This window comes from Terrapene carolina, unplaced genomic scaffold (assembly GCF_002925995.2).
Source record: "Terrapene carolina triunguis isolate 2854851 unplaced genomic scaffold, T_m_triunguis-2.0 Scaffold111, whole genome shotgun sequence".
NCBI classification, from domain to species: domain Eukaryota; kingdom Metazoa; phylum Chordata; order Testudines; family Emydidae; genus Terrapene; species Terrapene triunguis.
The window spans coordinates 16,920,554-16,940,912 of NW_020664462.1; the positions used below are offsets into that span (position 1 = coordinate 16,920,554).

General features: G+C 44.7%; 1 protein-coding gene across 1 annotated transcript in view; it reads left to right on the top strand.

Annotated features, from left to right (window-relative positions):
- UBE3C (ubiquitin protein ligase E3C) overlaps positions 1-20,359 on the top strand; it is a 201,894-nt gene that overhangs the window by 88,619 nt on the left and 92,916 nt on the right. Inside the window, exons 16-17 of the mRNA XM_026652083.2 lie at positions 13,262-13,359; positions 20,003-20,135. Of these exons, the coding sequence (XP_026507868.1) occupies positions 13,262-13,359; positions 20,003-20,135 (231 nt within the window). The remainder of the gene's footprint in view (positions 1-13,261; positions 13,360-20,002; positions 20,136-20,359) is intronic.

Here is a 20,359-nt window from a genome sequence, read left to right on the forward strand (position 1 = left end):
GGAGAGGAGGACAGAGGAGATGCAGGGGAGGTGAAGAATGGCTGTTAGCTTCTGCCCTCTGCATCAGTCTCTTCACTTCAGCCTAACAGCACAGAAGAGAGAATATACAGAGTAAAAACTGTGGAAAGCTCTCTAATGATACCATGAGTGTCCAATAGTTCCTGCTGAGGCTGCTGCTTGTGTCTGCTCCTGCCAGCTTGAATGTCTCAAACCCTTGGGATTTCTTATTTCCCCAAGTTCACATAGCTAGGGAAAGTGGGAGAAAGGCAGCATAATACGTAATGCCCTCAGAGGGAATAAGAATCACATCTCTGCAGTTCTGGGTTCGGGAAGTTCTGTTGGAGGGAGCTATGATCTCAGCTTAACACTGGAATACAGACTCTCATTTCTGTCGTTGTCTGCCTCAAGAGTCATCCATGTTGTACAGGAGGTGCCAGATATGCCTCCAGGTGTTAACCTGGGTCCTGAGAAAGGAGGGAGGCACTTCCAACCTCTCGAGGGCTCCCCACCCCCAAGGAAACTCATGTAAATCCAACAAAGGGACTGTTTGAAGTGCTTCAGAGTGGGTAAACCTTTGAAGCAGAAGCTCAAGTTGGCCAAGAATATCAAGTGCCAGGGCTTAGTGTTAGCCTTGCCTGAGTTGGCACAAACTCAGTTTTTCCCATGCCTTCGGCAAGCCCAGCAGGCTGCTTCACATAGAGACAACATCACCACTGAAGCCTAGGTTCTGCCAAGTGTATGCTGCTCTAGGCATTTGGGTCACCAGTGCTTCCTGTTGGTGATATTGAGCTCTGGCTTATTGGACAAGGCAGAGCTTTCATGTGAGAGACCAAGGGAGGAGGTTCCAAGACAGCCTCGCCTCATGCACCCCTTTCAAAGTTTCTAACTTCATATACCTCCGTATTGAGACCTTGAGATATTCCCCTCCTGAATTCATGCACTCGAAGGAGAGGAAGACTCCAGCATCAGGATATATTTGGCAATCGGCCCAGATTGCTCCTGGCCCTGTGTGGGTATGTCTTCTACACTGTAATATAAGCCCAGGGTTAGTGGGACTCAAGTCAGCTTACCCCTGGGTTAGAGAACACAGGGCTTGAGCATCTACACTGATTGTTAACCCTAGATTAGGAATTTTCTAACTTAGGCTTGAACCTGGGGCTCTGGCATCCATACTGCAGCACACAGACCCTAGTCAAAGCAACCATATCCCAGACTCCTTAGCCCCCACCAAAATGTGGCCACCCTCTAGCCCTTTGTGGTGCACTGTAGGAAAATGTGACTCTCCATCCTGCACATTACAGGAAGTTTGAACAGCTTGCCAACACAGCCTGCTGAGCAGTCATTTTGATTAGTGCGTTCCCAGCTACTGGAGCCAGCAACATGAAGGAGGCACCTTCTGAAGAACTTCGGTTGCTTGCGTTTTCACTCCTGTGTCAGGAAATAGGCAGACCTTCTGTAAGAAACAGGTGGACATTGTGGCAGCATTTTCTGACCCACCAAAGGCACCTGCCACAGTTTATGATGGAGGTGGAGGAGTACCCAGGAATGGCAGACTTGAATAGGCTGATTCATAGACTCATAGACTTTAAGGTCAGAAGGGACCATTATGATCATCTAGTCTGACCTCCCGCATGATGCAGGCCACAAAAGCTGACCCACCCACTCCTGGAATAACTCTCTCCCTTGACTCAGCTGTTGAAGTCCCCAAATCATGATTTAAAGACTTCAAGTCGCAGAGAATCCTCCAGCAAGCGACCCCTGCCCCATGCTGCAGAGGAAGGCGAAAAACCTCCAGGGCCTCTGCCAATCTACCCTGGAGGAAAATTCCTTCCCGACCCCAAATATGGCGATCAGCAGAACCCCGAGCATGCGGGCAAGATTCTCCAGCCAGACCCGCATTGACCATTGATACTAATTACCAGCCATGGCACGTTATTGACGTATTGACTAAAATCACGTTATCCCATCAAACCATCCCCTCCATAAACTTATCAAGCTTAATCTTAAAGCCAGAGAGGTCTTTCGCCCCCACAGTTTCCCTCGGAAGGCTGTTCCAGAACTTCACCCCTCTGACGGTTAGAAACCGTCGTCTAATTTCAAGCCTAAACTTCCCGACGGCCAGTTTATATCCATTTGTTCTCGTGTCCACATTAGTACTGAGCTGAAATAATTCCTCTCCCTCCCTGGTATTTATCCCTCTGATATATTTAAAGAGAGCAATCATATCCCCCCTCAGCCTCCTTTTGGTTAGGGTAAACAAACCGAGCTCCTCGAGTCTCCTTTCATACAACAGGTTTTCCATTCCTCGGATCATCCTAGTGGCCCTTCTCTGTACCCGTTCCAGTTTGAGTTCATCCTTTTTAAACATGGGAGACCAGAACTGCACACAGTACTCCAAATGAGGTCTCACCAGTGCCTTGTATAACGGAAGCAGCACCTCCTTATCCCTACTAGAAATACCTCGCCTAATGCATCCCAAGACCGCATTAGCTTTTTTCACGGCCACGTCACATTGCCGACTCATAGTCATCCTGCGATCAACCAGGACTCCGAGGTCCTTCTCCTCTTCCGTTACTTCCAACCGATGCGTCCCCAGCTTATAACTAAAATTCTTGTTAGTCATCCCTAAATGCATCACCTTACACTTCTCACTATTAAATTTCATCCTATTACTATTACTCCAGTTTACAAGGTCATCCAAGTCTCCCTGCAGGATATCCCGATCCTTCTCCGAATTGGCAATACCTCCCAACTTTGTGTCATCCGCAAACTTTATCAGCCCACTCCTACATTTGGTCCCGAGGTCAGTAATAAATAGATTAAATAAAATCGGACCCAAAACCGAACCTTGAGGAACTCCACTGGTAACCTCCCTCCAACCTGACAGTTCTCCTTTCAGTACGATTCTGCTCATTAACGCTTGGTATAGCTGCTGATACCCCCTATGTCGACAGGTGCTTCTGGATCAGAGCCCACAAGCACAGACTGGTGGGATCACATGGTCATGCAGACCTCGGATGACCAGCTGTGGGTCAGAACTTTCGCATAAAGACAGCTATGTTTCTTGAGCTTTATGAGCAGCTAAACCCCAACTCTCCAGCATAAAGACACATGCATGAGGCCACCCTTCCTGGGCCAAAAGCAGGTTGCTGTAGCCGTCTGGAAGCTGGCTACCCCACACTGCTGTAGGTCCATTGCCAACCAGTTTGGTGTTGGAAAGTCAACTGTGGGTAAAGTGGTGGCGGAAGTTTCTAAGGCAATCAGTCACATGGTTTGACCCAAAGTGGGGGGCATAAAATATTCCTGAAGTAATTGCTGGCTTTCAGAGAATGGGGTTTCCAAACTGTGTTGTGTTGCCTGATTCTTTAAGTGGTTACTGATTCTATTAATATTTTCCAGTTAATACTAATTTAAAAAGCTGGGGTTGATGAGGTCTAGTCCCTGAATCAGACACAACAGAATTCAGGTTATCAAGTTCAGTATCTGGTTGGGAACCCTGAAGTGCACAGAGATGACACTCACACTGAGGGCAAAGCTTCAAGCAATTTTATTAGAACAATAAATAGAGAGACAAATGCTCCAAAACACACAAAAATATAGCAGTAATATAATGTTAAAGGTAATCTCTTGTACCATTCCTCGCATATACTCACACCCCTTCTTGGGGATCTGGTGGTAAAAGACAAGTGGTATCTACCCTGTCATGCCAAATGAGTTTGATGGTCCAGATTCTCCCCCTTACGTGATGGTCTGGCCTATTCTAGGGCCTGACAGTTGCCATGGGTATTCATACAAATGCCCAGCCTCCTTTGTCCATATCTAACTTCCTCACCCTAGTAATGTTGCTGTGTCTTCGTTCTGTAGGTTCATATATTAATTATTTCAACTTATACACGTCAATTTGTTGCCATGGCAAGTTCATGGTTAAGCATCTGCTAGTGTTTCTATAGTAAAATATCCAAGCCTAGTATCAATTCAATGTTCCTGCGGTTACCATATATCATTTTGTACAAATTACCCCTTAAGCACAATGTTCCTAGGTCCCCAGAATTCAGGGCCACTGTTGAGCCACTAAATTATGCTACGGCTCATAGGCCTCAAAGCCTTATGCAAATTGCTTAAACTAATAGGATAGGCCCGTAGGTTTCTTGTATTACTGCTAAATAAAATACAAAGCTAGCTCTATGGACTATAGCTGGGACTCAAGGAGCACATGAGTACATAAACTGCAAAGGATACTGCTACATTAATATGAAGATCCTTGTGGACCAGAGAGGGTGATTTATGAACACCTTTGTGGGTTGCACTGGGAAAGTTCATGATGCCAGGGTTTTTTGCTGCTCAGGAGTCTAAATTCATGGACAGGCTGGGACACTATTCCCACCAAATGACATTGTCATAAACGGAGTTACTGTCCCCATCATTATTCTGGGGAGCTGCATATCTGCTTTGGCTTGTGAAACTACACTGATTTCAGAGGCCCTTGGCAAAACGTGGTTTAATTACACTCTCAGCAGGTGCAGAATTGTTGTTTTGGCAGATTGAAATCCCATTTGAAATGTTTACAGACCCATTTGGATTCCAGTGTTGTCAGTACTGTCCACATTACTATGCTCTTCGCAATCTTTGTGAAGCCAGAAGTGCACCATTTCCCCCCGAATGGAATCTATGACAATGAGGGGCCGCTGAATTGCTACCCTCGATGCAGTTGGATGCATTCAGGCAACAGAAGTCAAGGATGCTTTGTGCTCCCACATTATGGACTTGCGTGGCCCAATGGAAGAGAAGGAATAGTACCTTTATGAACTTGCTTGTTTGTGGCAGTGGTATGGAGACTCATTGATTGTGGGGTGGAGTGTGAAATTTTAGTGCCATGCAATGTACTAATGAATGACATGACCACTTATGAAATGGGAGGTGGGGAATTATTCACAGTATGGAATGATTTAAGAAAGTGATTGAAATCTGAATTGCTATAGATAACTGTATTGAGGGATAGTATTGTCATGCTAATTCCTAATTGTTCATGATAATCTGTTTACCTTTATTATTTTGATTACATGATGTGAAGCAGTGATAGCAATAAACTTTCTTGATGAAATAAACTTTATTTATAAACATGTATTAGAAAAGTACAACCATCACCCATTTCCAGGGAGGCCAGCTGCCATTACCACACCAAAACATCAGTAACAACAGAATCTTACAGGAAAAAAATCAATAAAAACAAAGTACATGAACAAGTGTGAACAGTGAAACCACGTATGAGACGCATACCCCCTACTGTGGCATGTCCTCTGGCCACCCATTCTCCTTTCCCTTCTTTCCCCCTTTGCTGTGCATGTGGAACTGTGGGAGGGAGATGGAGGCATCCACAATGGAAGGGGGTCAATATGGAGGGCTGCATGGGCAAGGTTGCCCTGCCCAGGCACTCATGGGGCCTGATTGCCTGGGCCACCCAGCCATTGAGGCTTCCAAGCTGCTTCTGAACCATAGCACAGGTAGCACACCGGGACTTAGATTGTGGTGTGGGTGATGCAGCAGGAGCTGCTGCTTTCACGGTCATTAGTGATATGAGTCACTTGGACAGCTTTTTCTGCTGAGCTCTGTCCTATCTTAGCTGCCATTCCTGTTCCAGGATTTGTGAAGCAGGTGCTTGATCCCATGCTAAAACTCTGTCCTCAAGCTGTGCAGCCAGCCTGAGCCTTTCCTCTTGCCAGGCCTTTCCTCTAACCACAAATCTCTGTCTTTGGTATTGCACCTGTTTGTTGGCCCTCTCTAGCACTTCAACCATAAGTTCATCACAAAATGTTCCTTCTTCTTTGAGTCATTGCACATGTCCATTCCTATGTACCGTGTTTCCCCGAAAGTAAGACATCCCCCGAAAATAAGACCTACTTCCAGTTTTGCCTCTCGCTGTAATATAAGGCATCCCCCCGAAAATAAGACCTCCCCGATAATAAGGCCACCCCGGAATATAAGGCCCCGAAGCTCCAGGAAAAATAAGACCTCCCCTGAAAATAAGACCTAGCGCATCTTTGGGAGCAAAAATTAATATAAGACACTGTCTTATTTTCGGGGAAACAGGGTAGGTATGTGCACGCCCAAGCACAGTTGCTGGAAAATTTTCCTTCAGTGGTGTCTGTTGGCTCGGCTCTGGTGCCTTCTGGTGCGGCACGCTCATAGCACTGGTATAAAGGGGCCAGCCGACCCCACATCCCCTCAGTTCCTTCTTATTGCTTGTGACTGTTGCTGGAACTTCCTCTTGCTCTTGCAAGTCCTCTGTGGACTGTATTGCCGTCTGTATATATTTTCAGATTAGTCATATTTTGTCAGTTAGCAGCTATTTAGCGGTGTTTCCTCTGCTCCCAGTACTGAGCCATGCCTCTTGCAACAAGGCTATGCCTCTGAGCGACCCGCACTCCAGTTGCCTGAAGTATTTGGGTGAAGCTCACAGTCGGTGCCATTGACTCTGGCCCTGACGCAGGCACTGGTAATTCCAGTCCTGGATGATGTCAGCACTGGAGGGTCATTGTGATGCCAGCATTATTGCAATGCCATCCACACCAGAGGCTTTCACTGCAGCCAGGGACCTTTTCTTACTATTGGTGCCACCCTCACCAGCAGTACAAGGGTTGGTGCCAGCGGACAGAAGGGAGCACGTGGCCATCAGTTACAGTTCAGTTCCAAAACCCATGCTGCTATCTAAAGGGAAGTCGGCCATGATGGACCTGTCCTGGTCCTACCCTCCTTGGCACCTATCACCAGCACCAGTGGGATTCACTCCGGTGTGGTCGCAGGGCAGAGATTCCTCGTCATTGGAGTTGGAGGTGGAATCGTACTCCTCCTGTGCCAGAAGTCAACCTCAGCATACCTCCTGTTGGCCCTACCCAGTGGTGGATGCAAGCCAGGCGATGCCTTTGAGTACTTGGCTCCCTGGCCACTGTCTGGTGACTATGCAGTGACCATTTTGGAACTCATGGGCAGTTTTCCCTCCATGCAGAGACCCCAGTCAAGGCATTCCTTACTTGATGACAGTCCCTGATCCAGACTCTGGTACAGAGGCTGGTGCCAAGTACCAGGAGCTGGTACCGCGGGACCCATCCAGTGCAGAAGGTGAGGAGGAGTGCCTTCAGCCGATGTTGTCCCCCTCCCGTCCACACACACACACCTGCCCATCAAGAGGCAATTTGGCTGTAGGAATTTTCCATAGCTCATTCGATTCACCTCAAGGCCTCCTTCCTGCCAAGATCGCAGAATGGGCTGGCGGATTGCCTCAGCAGGTCTTTCTCCGATCACCACAAGTGGTCCCTTGGACCGGATTTAGTGAAAAACATTTTCCAGAAGTGGGAGACTCCCCAAGTAGACCCAGTACAACAGGAAGTGTCATCAGCTCTGCTTCCTGCAGGGCCACAGCCTGGGGTTGCTTACGGATGTCTTCCTACTTCCGTGGAAAGGTCACCTATACTCTGCATTCCCTCCTATTCCACTCATACACAAGGTTCTGTTACAGATCAAATAAGATTGAGTGCAGGTCATCCTGATAGCCTTGGCATGGCCCTCCCCCAGAATTGGTTCGCCACCCTGCTCGACCTCTCTGTGGTGACCCCCAGGCCCTTCTGCACCCAGACCTAATCTCTCTGGACCACAGTCATCTGCTCCACCCAAACCTTGGCTTCATCCACCTGATGGCCTGGAAGCTCCATGGCTGAATCTGGGAGAGCCAGCCTGTTCGAAGCAAGCTTGACAGATTCTGTTAGCTAATAGGAAACCCTCTAACAGGGCCGCTTACCTCACTAAGTGGAAGTGGTTCGCCCGCTGGGATGACTAGATGGAGGTCTTGCCGACAAGGTCATCGCTGCAGCTCATTCTGGACTACCTACTTCACCTGAAACAGTGGAGTTTGGTTATCTTGTTGTTCAAGGTTCACCTGGCAGTGATACCGGCTTTTTCCCCCTCAGGTTGATAACCGGTTCATGTTCTCACACGAGATGTCTGTGTTTCTTTACGGGCCACCAAGTATGAGAGCCCGTCCCTCCTTGGGATCTCAATCTGGTCTTATCAAAGCTTATGGGCTCACCATTAAAGCTGCTAGTATCATGTTCCTTGTTATACCTCTCCTGGAAAGTGGCCTTCTTAGTGGCCATCATTTCTGTTAGGAAGGTTTCAGAGATCCGTGCTCTCACTTCGAAACTGCCATATATGGTTTTCTTTAAAGATAAGGTGCAGTGGCATCCTCACCCCACATTTCTCCCAAAAGTGGCCTTCTTGCCAGTTTTCTACCCTTAGCTGCATGCAAACAGGAAAGAACAGAAGTTCACTCATTGGCTGTTAGATGTGCACTAGCATTTTACATAGAAAGGAACAAACCATTCCGGAAGTCCACCCAGCTATTTGTAGGATGAAAGGTCTTCCCATGTCTGCTCAGAGAATTTCCTCGTGGATCATATCATGTATCCACACATGTTATGAACTAGGATAGGTGGGAGTGGAACACCCACTAACTGTTCACTCCACAAGGGCACAGGCATCCTCAGCAGCATTTCTGGCAGAGGTTCCTATTCAGGACATTTGCAAAGCTGTAGTCCATACATTCTCTTTTCATTATGCCATCACCCAGCAGGCCAGGGATAATGTCAGATTTGGTTGAGCTGTGTTGCGGTCAGCATGTCTGTGAACTCTGAGCCCACCACCTATTCAACTACTTGGGAGTCACTTACATTGGAATGGACATGTGCAATCACTCAAAGAAGGAAAAACGGTTACTAACCTTTAACTGTTCTTTGAGACGTTGCACATGTCCATTCCAAAAACTGCCCTCCTACCCCGCCTATTGGAGTTGGCCGGAAAAAAGGAACTGAGGGGGTCTGGGGTCGGCCGGCCCCTTTAAACTGGCACTATGAGCGCATGGCACCAGAGAGCTCCAGAGCCAAAGCAATGGATACCATTGAGGGGAAAATTTCTGGCAACTGTGCTTGGGGCACGCACACACCTACATTGGAATGGACATATGCAACACATCTTGAACAACAGTTACAGAAGGTTAGTAACCAGTGTTTTTTTGTTTTTTGAACAGTCCACGAATGTGGAGGTACTGCAGCCAGTAGAGGTCAAGGGGCCTGGAACAGGACAAGAAACAGAGGGTTGTTATCTCAAATAGCTCACTTGCAGGAGCACAGGAAAAATCCTTGTAGAATTTCAAGGACATAAACTGAACTTCAGTCTATTGTGAGAAGGATGCTTCAGACCACAGAAGCTCCCTGGACGCAGCTTGGTTAATGGCAGCAAAAGAATTTCAGGCACGATGATAAGTTAAAAATGCAAAGCTGCTTTTTTGATTTTAGAACATTGAAAAACTACTTGGATTGGGGAGGGAATGCTGCCATCAGTGGCTGTGCTACAAAAGCATTTTCTATCATTTCAGGCCTTTCGCATTTTGGAGGACATAAATTATTGTGGTGCCCAACTGGCAAAGGGAGATGTTACTCCAAACTGCTTGGGGGGACGCCAAGGTACCAGTATAAAATCTGCCATTAGCAGATACATGCTGCTAGCTGGGGCTTCTCATAACTTATTGGTTCATAGAGCAGAAATCCCTCCCATTACTGTAGTAATAAACATTAAAATGGAGTCAGAAACTTATCGGGCTCAAGGGTGACTTCTGTCCATTCTGAGTTTGTTGCAGGCTCAGCAGCAGGTTGTTCCTCAAGGGGTGCATCAAACTGCTCCTCCAAGTGTGGACCCAGAATGTGGTGCTGCTGCTCATGTTCCAAAGCCTGCTCTGGGACCAGTTTCAGCAACACAGTGACTTCATAGTCCCCAATTGGTGCCTGCTGCTTGTTCCCGTCAGTCTCCATGTTGGATTTAGGGGCCAGCAGGGTACCATCCCAGTCATCATGCACCACCGTTGGCTCTGTGCTTGGTGCAGTGTCCAGTACCAGGTCAAACTCCTCATTAAATGGGCATGGTTTTAGAAAGTTGCCTGAGGTGCAGTTCTGGTCCCTGGTTTTCTGGTACTTGTTCTAGAGCTGCTTAATCTGCTCCCTGCACTAGGCAGCTGCCAGTTTTCTTATGTGCTAGTATGCGTGGTCATTCCTGGTACTCTTTCTAAAGTTCACAGCTTTGCTGGCTTTGCACCAGACATTTACCAAAATCAGGCTGTGTTCCCATGACCACTTTGCAAAAGGCTTGTTATGGTCGGTCTCCATTACAAACGCAGAAGGCTCTCTGATGGTGTGTTTGCAGCTTGGTAATCAGAAGACAATGGAAGTGTTAAGTGCTGACTCACTGAGCTGCAGCAGTACACCAAGGAGGGTTGTTCTGTTTTCAGTAGAGTAGATTCAAGATGCTTGGGATAGAGAGGACAAAAGAAGGTGGCCCATGGGATTTTGGGATGCTTTTTGGAAGACTCCCAGGACCTGAGTCCTGAGGGGCTCTTGTCTACACTGCAAAACAATAATGCTGAAACCCTGGGTCAAGGCTTGACCCGGGCTCAGGCCCTACAGGGTCCTGGGACCCTGGGTCAGTGTAATGTGTGTGTAGACGGAAGGAGTAAGTCTGACATTAAAGCCCACGGTATTGCATTAGAAGCATTGCTCTCATTCTCCGCCAGAAGGTAGTGGTGCTTTCGGCACAGTTGGAGCGCTTTTTGTGCCAAAGCAAGCACTGTGTCCTGGGAGTCAACTCTCAGTACAGGAAGCTCAGGTCTGTAAACTGGCACATCCTGTTCCAGAAGCTCCACCTTGGTCTGAGTCAGTGTTTTTCCAAAGCACTTGTGACCAGAAGCATCAATATTGCTTTCAGCAAAACAGAGTTTCAAGACACAATTATTATCCTTTTGCATCTTAACTCCACTAAATAACTATCACAAAATACAAAATGCAAAACCTAGGCTAAGCTCTGATAGAAATGACCAAGACAATATTGTACCATGAGTCGTCGTTGCTAGCTTTATACAATGTTTGCTATGCCATTGGTAACTTTGCTTGTGACCCTCCATCCACCACCACGTCCGTCCACATCGCCTAGAGAATTTATAGCTGCTTGTATGGGACAGACCGAATATCAGGGTGATGTGGACTACCCCTCCCCTTTGCAAGTGACCTGTCAAGGTCCAGGATAAGGCACGTGTGTGAGGAAACGCATGCTGCAGTTGCCTGTGCTGTCCTCCTCCTTTAGCTAAATAAAGTGCTTCAGCCTCCAGGGTTGTCAGTCTGGCACCTTTCATGACCACAGAATTCACTGACAAGAAGAAAGGTGTGATCAACATGATTGTGTGAAAACAAGCGTATAACAATATACGTATGATCTGTTTAATCCCACTTGACTCCATATGGGATAAAGTCAATTAATTTGAAAGTACTGCTGAATCACATATGGTAGTGTTTGTTTGTGCTTTTTCATTTACTTAAATGGCAGACTCTTGAGTTATAAATGCACTGTGTATTGATGACTCCATCCAATATTTCTTTTTAAAGATGGAAACCTTGATGGAGAAATGCAGATAAAATTGACTAATTGACCAGAATAATTGAACTGTCCAAGTTGGATAGTGGTTTACCTTTGCTGTACATGCACTTTCTGTTTAAAATGCTTTTAACCCTTAGCTTAAGAGGCAGCATACATTGACTTTAATTAAAAATGTTTACTAAGAAACTAAGTAACCTCAAGGAAGCACTTTATCAAAAATTCCAGGGGCTTGCAATGCTGAGATTTGCCAAAAGTGAATATTCATCAAGTATACTAATATGTGGGGTCATGTCACACTAAATCAGTACCTAAAATAACTCTACTTAGAAATGATTTGGGAAATTTAAAGTACAGCACCTTTTGATAATGATCATTGATGTGGTGCCTAGCTGCAGAAGGGCAGCCAGGCATCACCACCCCATAAACAGATGCCAAAGGAAGGATTGCAAATGCCAGTGTAATCTCCATGGCCCCATTAGTTACATGTACTATTTACTTCAGCTTTTTTTTTTTCTCCTACCTTGTCTGCAGACAGCCTGGCCTTGCCTCTGAGGCAGCTTTTTTCTGGCTCTGATGATAAGCAAGAAAGTGAAAATGTCTGGGGCTTTATTATCTGGTATTCGGTCTGTAGCTAGATGAATCTCCATCGACACAATCAAGGAGGTTAATAAAGCCCATAGCATCTTGTGCTGGTTTCATGTCTCACGCTGCACTTTAATTCGTTTGCTGTAATATGAGGCATCTGCCCAGCTGACTTAATTTTCTTGCTATTAAATTAGGTTAAGATGATATACTTTAAGTATCCAAAACCCAAATGGGAACTATTTCTTAAATACCTCCTTATGGGATACACCTAGAAAGTTCCAAAAGAGTTGCATCATGGTTTGAGACTATCTTGGAGTGGAAGCCTTTTCCTTTAACTCCTTATGCTCTTTGGCTATTTTCTCCTTGCTGTTCACTCAAGCAGCTAATGTAGCTTTTTGATGTTCCCTTCACCTTTCCATGGGTACTGAAATTTAATTTGATCACAGGACAAATGTCTTTTTTTTGCACTTCCCAAGCCTATCGAAATAAATCAGTTGACTTCATTGGGTTTTGGCTGAGGCACTAAAGTGTCATGCCAAAATTGGTGTGCTGGTAGGGTGACCAGACGTGGTGTGTCTCACGTCCCGACCGATCTTGTCCCGATATCCGCCGGCAGCGCTTTTTTTTTTTTTCCCCCCCCCCCCTCTCCCCCCCAATGTGTCCCGATTTTTTCTTTCCCTCATCTGGTCACCCTATGTGCTGGACAAAAACAGATTCCATGGTTGAAAGCTAAGTACACCAAATTACTGTGGGAAATGGAGCCCTTTGGTCAGTGTGATAGGGCCTTTGGGCGCTGCCTTAATGCAAATAATAATTACAACCTTCCCTTAATTAGCTGATAAGTTTCTAATATTTAAAATTTTATTTTTCTATTGTATTAAACAACATTTAGAAAAGCAGAAAATAACATGATTTTTCTAAAGGAGATTAAAAACCACAATAGCATATCATTCTATATACATCTTGTCTGCAGTAAGTTTTAATTGCTCAATTTTCACTTTACCAGTAGAAACTGCAATATTTTAGGAAGGTAAGGCTCATAAGAAGCCAACTTACAGCTGGCTACTTCGCTTCCACTAAATCAGTTGTCTTCATGTACGTAGTTTTCTGATTGAATGCAAATTATGAATTTATTTTTACAAAGTAAAGATTATTAGAAAAGCAGTTTTTTACCAAAATTGATAAACTCTTTGTTCATATTTTTAAGTGGGTTTGGAACCAGCACCTCTTTCTGTGTCTGAGGAACGACAACTTGCAATTCTGACGGAGCTACCTTTTGTAGTTCCTTTTGAGGAAAGAGTAAAGGTATTTAATTTTTTTAATTTTTGTGTATTTTGAGGATTTTTACAGTAAATGTAATACAGTGAGTTCAACTATGTGGGGAATCAGGCCTCAGATCATCCCATCCCTCTATCCAGTGGAGAATCAGGCCATGTGGCTCCTGTTTGTCCCCAGTATTTGCATGGCCACTACAATGCAGAAGATGCTGGGCAAGATTTACTGTTATGTCTTTCAATTTATTTTCCCTTTTTTACAATGTTTTAGAATAGTTTTTCCTTACTTAGAAGGACAGACTATGCTAACATCACTTGAGAAATGGTAATGCTGTATAATAAGCAAGCATAGGCCCAGATTCTACAATTGGATCTATGTGGGTGGACCTCTGCACCAATACTAAACCCCATTGCAGTTAGTAGAGCTCCAAGTAGATGCACAGTGCATGTACCTGGATCTTATTGCAGGATCCAAGATTCTCATATACAGTGTACTCATTAACCCAGTACAATATGAGCGAGAGTCATTTTGGGGAAATAATGCCCAGAACTTAAGTTTCTGCATTCAGTGGTAGTTGGACTTAAAGGAACACTTAATTACTGTATAGGAAAAATGTGACTTTCAATTCCATATATTGTTTATAGTTGTTTATAATTTGATTATGAATGCATTCTGGATCTTAAGTGTATAATTTTGAGGGCCATGTTTTTTCAAATCCCACAAGATTTTTTTTTTAATGCTACCATTGTGATGTTACCCCTAGAAACAATTTCTGAGCTGCTTCTGTTGGCTCTACAGCATCAGTTAATTAACAGACTATTCCCAGAATTGTGTTGGAATCATTGTGTACCAGCACCATCAAGGAAATGAAAAATAGTTTCATGGGGGAAATAAATCAATGTTTACTGAAAGGACAGTGATAAATTTGGTAGAAAAAGAATGTGTATTTTTAGGCTTGTATCAGAGATTGGAAACAGTAGAGAATAAAAATTTATTTAAAACATATTCATATAGCATGGCAATGTGATAATGCAAGTTCTGATAGGTATTTTTTCCAAACCATTCAACATCCTATTCTGATTAGATCACTTGAGATTATTGTTCATTGGCTTTCAGTATACATTCTGTACAGCTAGGACTTGAGTAATCCAGTCCCAGTTTGTTTGTGCATTTCCACTTACAGGATTAACTCCTTTAGTGTTGAGCTGTGGAACTGTGTAACAAAGCCATGCCTCCTAAGGGTGCCAGAATGCTCTCACATTATGATGATCAGCTCTGTCCATATAAGGGAGTATTACCCCTACCCCCATGACCACCCCAGTTTTTTCTCTGCTACTGCTAAAAGCTAAATGGAACTACTCCTTGTGTCTGTGAGCTAATTAGCCTAATCTATCTTCTATAATTAGTTAGTTAATTACACATGGTATAGTTGGAGTAGTTGAGGCTACTTGCCTTCATTTATCCTGCGGTTATGTTGGGTCCAAAAGTTGTGCATCTTGCTCAGCAATCTTTCTAGAGACAGATGCACATGTTTGGTGCCTAGTGTTCCTGAAAGGCTCACCAAGTGTGCCAGTGCCCAATTTGCCATGCCTTTACTCCTTGGTTGAGGACGGGATAGCTCAGTTGTTTGAGCATTGGCCTGCTAAACCCGGGGTTGTGAGTTCAATCCTTGAGGGGGCCATTTAGGGATCTGGGGCAAAATCAGTACTTGGTCCTGCTAGTGAAGGCAAGGGATTGGACTCGATGACCTTTCAAGGTCCCTTCCAGTTCTATGAGATACGTATATCTCCATATATAATTATTATTATTGACAGACAGCTAAGACTGCAGGCTTACTAGGCTTCTTTGAGCCATTAGCCAAACCATCCTAGTGCTCCCTTAGGAGTTTCAAGGTGTGCCTGTTTGCCGAGGCCTACTGTAAAGAGACCTTTGTGCAGCCCTCTTTGTTGGGGCTGAGGTTGACCTCCCTGAGGCAAACACTTACTGGAACTGACCCTCTGGCCCAGCACTATCCAGGACTGCAGGCTCTTGTCAAAACAGACTTCTCCATCACCTCAGTCTGCGATGACACTAAAGACTCCCTCATTGCCCTTGGAGTTGGCAAAGTTTGACATCATGAGAGAGAGTCACGCTTACAGATACTTTAGTGCCCCTGTTTTGGGGAAGAGAAAGGAAAAGAGGAAGTACTCTGATCTGCAGAAGGGGTCCAAGGAGGAGAACAAGGGAGGAAACATTGTTTTCATTCTCCTCTGATTCATATAATTTTTGGAGACGCTTTACCAGTCTCGACACTGCCTCTAATACACGCTCCTCCTCAGCTTGACGCCTCAATGCTGAGTGACTTAGACACCTCACTGGCATGCATGTCTCTAGCACCACTGACTTTCCTCTCTCATGGCTGAGGTTTGTTTATCAAAGCTTTTGGCTACACCTCTGCGTTTTGACTCTGCACTTCAATATTCATTGCCAGTATTGATCCAGAACATCCTTCAGGAGCATGGGATTCCCTTGGAATTGAATATGCTAACTTCTCCAATTTGCTCCAGAAAGCCCAGCTGACTTCCCTCTCCAAAAACTCCATATGTCTGAAAGATCTTATGAGGGGACCTCTTCAATTATTAATGTGGCCCCACATTCAGGAGCCAGTGAAAGTTTTGCTCAATGCTGCCAAAACTAGCATGGCACTAACTTCAGCACTAATGAGAATGTAGGCACCAATGCCCCTTCTGGCACTGAAGCAGCTCAATCAAGGCTTGAGAGTTTTCCTGACAGCTGACTCGCCTCAGGCGCCGCTACCTTCAAATGAAACATTTGGCACAGATACGACCAGCGCTATTGCCTCCTCAAGAAGATTGACAATGGGGAGGAGATGCCCAGAGGAAATGGAGCAATTTCCCATAGAGGAATATATATTACTTGAAGATGAAATGGAGACTTTGTCCATCTCCCCTCCTGATGACCAGAAATTATTTCAGGAGTTGATAGGGAGAATGGCTAATATCCTTCAGTTACAGAGTGGAATTTCAGACAGTCTGATCCCCTTTTCAGCATCATGCAAGCACAGAAAAAAGACATTTGCTTTTCCTATTCTCCTGGGTTTACTCAATCCAGCAAAGGACGTTTGGCCTTATCCTCTGTCTTCACCATCAACACTAGATAGTATCTCATCACACATCCAGTGCATGGCCATCCAAAATCTTGACAGATGAAAGAAGATGCGACAAAGCTGGTCTGTCGATGCTTAGCAGTGGTATGGGAAAAGAGCCCAATGCACAAGCGGCCAAGCTTCCCATGTGACTACAGGTCCAAACACCAGATGGAAGTTGAAGCATACTCTGCTTCCTGGCTCACCGGAGGGCCTCAGCCTGGGCTCTCTGATGGTTCGTTGAAGTGACTGCACCAGTCTTAACACGGCTTCTCCAAACTGAAAAATTATTGGCAGGATTTTCCCAATTGTCAGAGGGAATGCTGAATTTCTTGAGGACTTGCTTGACCTTATCTCTGTATCAGAGGTTTGACCTTCCTCTGCATTGCAGGCAGTTCTTAGGTTGACCATAAAGCACAGCTTTCAGCAGACAATCTTGAGGCATGCACTCCACATGTCCTAACTAGCAAAGCCTGTGAACGTTCAGCATAGACTGTAGTCCAGTTCTCTCAAGGGTCTTGTTATCAGTGTTCCATTGGTACCAAGTAACTCTAAGGATTTTTCTGAGACAGCGGAAGTGGAAACTGTTCAGTCTCCACTCCTGCTTGGAATAGGTAAGCCTGCTTTCACAGACATAAAAGAGGGTACTAAGGATACAAGCCTGATAAACAGACACATTTGTATTCAGGGTTAGCAACTTGTTCCAAACACATGACGTTAAGTTTGCCAAAGGTAACAGAAGCTTTGCCGATTCTATATCAAGTTCCCTATCAAGTTAGGTGAGCTGGGAAGAATTGAGCCAAAATAGCAGAAGTGATCCACGTTGTCCAGAGCTTCATTATTGACATAGATTTTAGGTGGAATGTTGGTACCTTGTGACATGACAACTGTTTTTTTTATATTGATTACTGTGCCAAACTTGGTGCATGCATCAGAAAACTTGTTCACCATGACCTGCAGTTCATCAGGTGAATTAGAGATGAATGCAGTGTCACCTGAGAGAGGCAGAACCTGAATAGTAAGCTGGATGACATGCTTTCTGCTCTGGAATTGTCTGATGTTAAACAAGCTGCCTTCCATCCTTGATTCAACTAGTACGCCAGGTGGATCATTTCCAAAGATGTACTTAAGAAGAATAGAGAAGAAAATGCCAAAGCCATTGGGCGCTAAGACACAGCCTTGCTTCATACCAGTATTAATAGTAAACTTGGATGATCCAATGTACACAGTCTGAAAAGGAAGCTGATCTTGTTCCTGCAGGTGCTTCAACAACTTCGTTGATGGTAGAGCAGAGAAAATTCACTCCTCCATCCGCTACTGTTACAGTCACCACAGATGCCTGCACTCTGGGTTGTGGTGCATGTGGCCACTGGAACACCTGGGAATCCAGATTGCACATCAATGTATTGAAGAACAGGTCTGTAAAATGGGTTCTAAAGGCCTTGTGGCTGTCCAGACATCGCATAGTCCAGTGCTCACAGACAATACCGTGGCCATGTAGTGGATCAACAAATGGTGAGCACATTCTCAACTTCATCTATGGAGGCAAGGAATGTATGGAGGCTCTGATGTATTCATCATCACATTCACCCACTAGCAGCACACCTAGCAGAAGAGGAATGTATATATGCAGATGCACTCAGCATGAACTCTTATAACAAACACAAATGGTCCCTAAACTGGTCAGGAGTGTCTTCACTCTTACTCAGGTGGGGTCAACCTCTAATCAAAGTATTCATGTCTAGTCAGAATGCCAAATGTCATCTGTCCTGCACCAGGACTTAAAGTGAGAAGAAATCTTTATTGGATGCATTCCTTCTGTATTGAAGCAGTCATCTATGTCTTCCATCCCATTCCCTTGATACCCAGAATCATAAGGAAATCAGAGAGGACAGAACCAGTATCCTACTGATAGCACTAATGTGGCTTAGGCAACATTGATATACAGATCTTCTCCAGCTAATCAGAGAATCATCCATTCATCTTCCTCTGCACCCACACCTCCTCTCTAATCAATAAAGGAGGATTCTTCACCAGAAGAACCAAAGATAGTGAACACATAAGATCCATGGAAGTTAGGAGTGTTCAAGCACTACTGTTAGTCATGAAAGAACTAAAATGGAACATGGTTTATGTGTTGGGTGAAAAGTAATGGGTTAACCCCATCATGCGAAGGAGCCCCAGCAGTTTGAGTATCTCTTATATTTCAAATCACAAGGTTTAGCAATAGTTTCCATGAAGGTTTATTAAGCTGCTGTTTCTGCCTCTTACTGTTTTGTTAGACAAGTCTTTATTCTTTCATCCCACAGTCTCCAGGTTTCTTAAGAGATGGTTAATGCCTTTCCTAGCACACAAGGACCTTTCTGGCCAGGGATTTGACCAGGGTTTTAACTGTTGGTAGTTCTACTCTGTGAGCCCCTGTCTCAAGCTTCCATAGGTACCTGTCTATCAAAGCTGCATTTTTAATCTATATTACTTCCGCTAGGAGGGTTAACAAGCTCAGTGGCTTGCTGGCCTTTCTAACATTTACAGTAGTACATAAAGACAAAGTCATTTTGAGATCTCACCCAGCTTTATGCTGAAGGTGGTATCAACTTCCATCTGTTGCAGTATGTCTCCCTCCCTGTTTCCTTCTCCAGAAACCATTCTTACCCAGGGAGTCCAGCGTACATTGCTTAGATATGAAAAGAGCCCTGTGCTATTATCTGGACAGGACTAAGCCCTTAAAATACTCTAACATTGATTGTTGCCATAGGGAGAGGTGTAAGGCAGAACCATTTAGTAAACAATTCCCCCCCCCCCTCCGGATTAAGAGGTGTATTGAGTATTCTTATACTTTAGCCAGAAAACCAGTACCACTTGTCTTAAAAACACACTCCATTAGGGCTATCTATGGCGGACTCTCTAGCTTGTTTGAGACAGGTTCCTATTGTAGAGATTTGCCAAGCAGCAACACTGAGTTCTGGTCACACTTTCACTAAGTGTTATTAATTGGACTTGGCATCGGTCTGGTAAAGTGGTGCTACAGTCTATTTTTGCCTCTAAGTCCTTGCCTACCATCCTCTGTTGGGGGCACTGCTTGCTAATCTCCTATAAGTGAGGCAGCGCAGAGGTCCTTGAACAAGGAAGGGTTACTTACTAGTAACTCTTGTTTTTTGAGAGTTGCCTCTGTACATTCAGAATACTCATCACTTTCCCCTCTGCCTTGGAGTTCTTTGTATGTCAGAATTTTGCTGGCTAGGCAGGAGCAACTGAGATGGTCAGGGTGTGCGGGGTGCACTCCATTAGGCAGATGGAATTCATTTTGTTGTCTTAGCTCAAGAGTGCTCTCCCCCTCCCCTCCCCCCCCAGCGGGTATGGCTTTGTTATGCAGTTCCATAAATGGCCACTAGAGGCACAAATCTCATGCATGTGAATGCACAGAAGCAACTGTTGCAGAACAATAGTTACTGATAAGGTAACCCCTCTTTACTGAAACTGCAGATTTCAGTATGATTATTTGATTTCTTTTTCTATTCTTTTTACCAGATCTTTCAAAGACTGATCTATGCAGATAAACAGGAAGTTCAAGGAGATGGTCCATTTCTGGATGGAATTAATGTCACGATCCGAAGAAATTATATTTATGAAGATGCTTATGACAAACTTTCCCCTGAAAATGGTATGTTTGCATTGAAGTTCTACAATATACTAAAAATAACATTGATTGAGTGTATAAATCTCACCATATAATTATATATTTGCCTTTACTCGACTGGAAGGTTTAAAAAAAAGAAAAGAAGAAGAAGCGGTATCCCGAACTCTGAGATCCCTGGCACCTACAAGTGAGAGAGAGATGCAAAACTGAAGTGCTTCACAGCCCCATAATGTTTTAAACTCCACTAA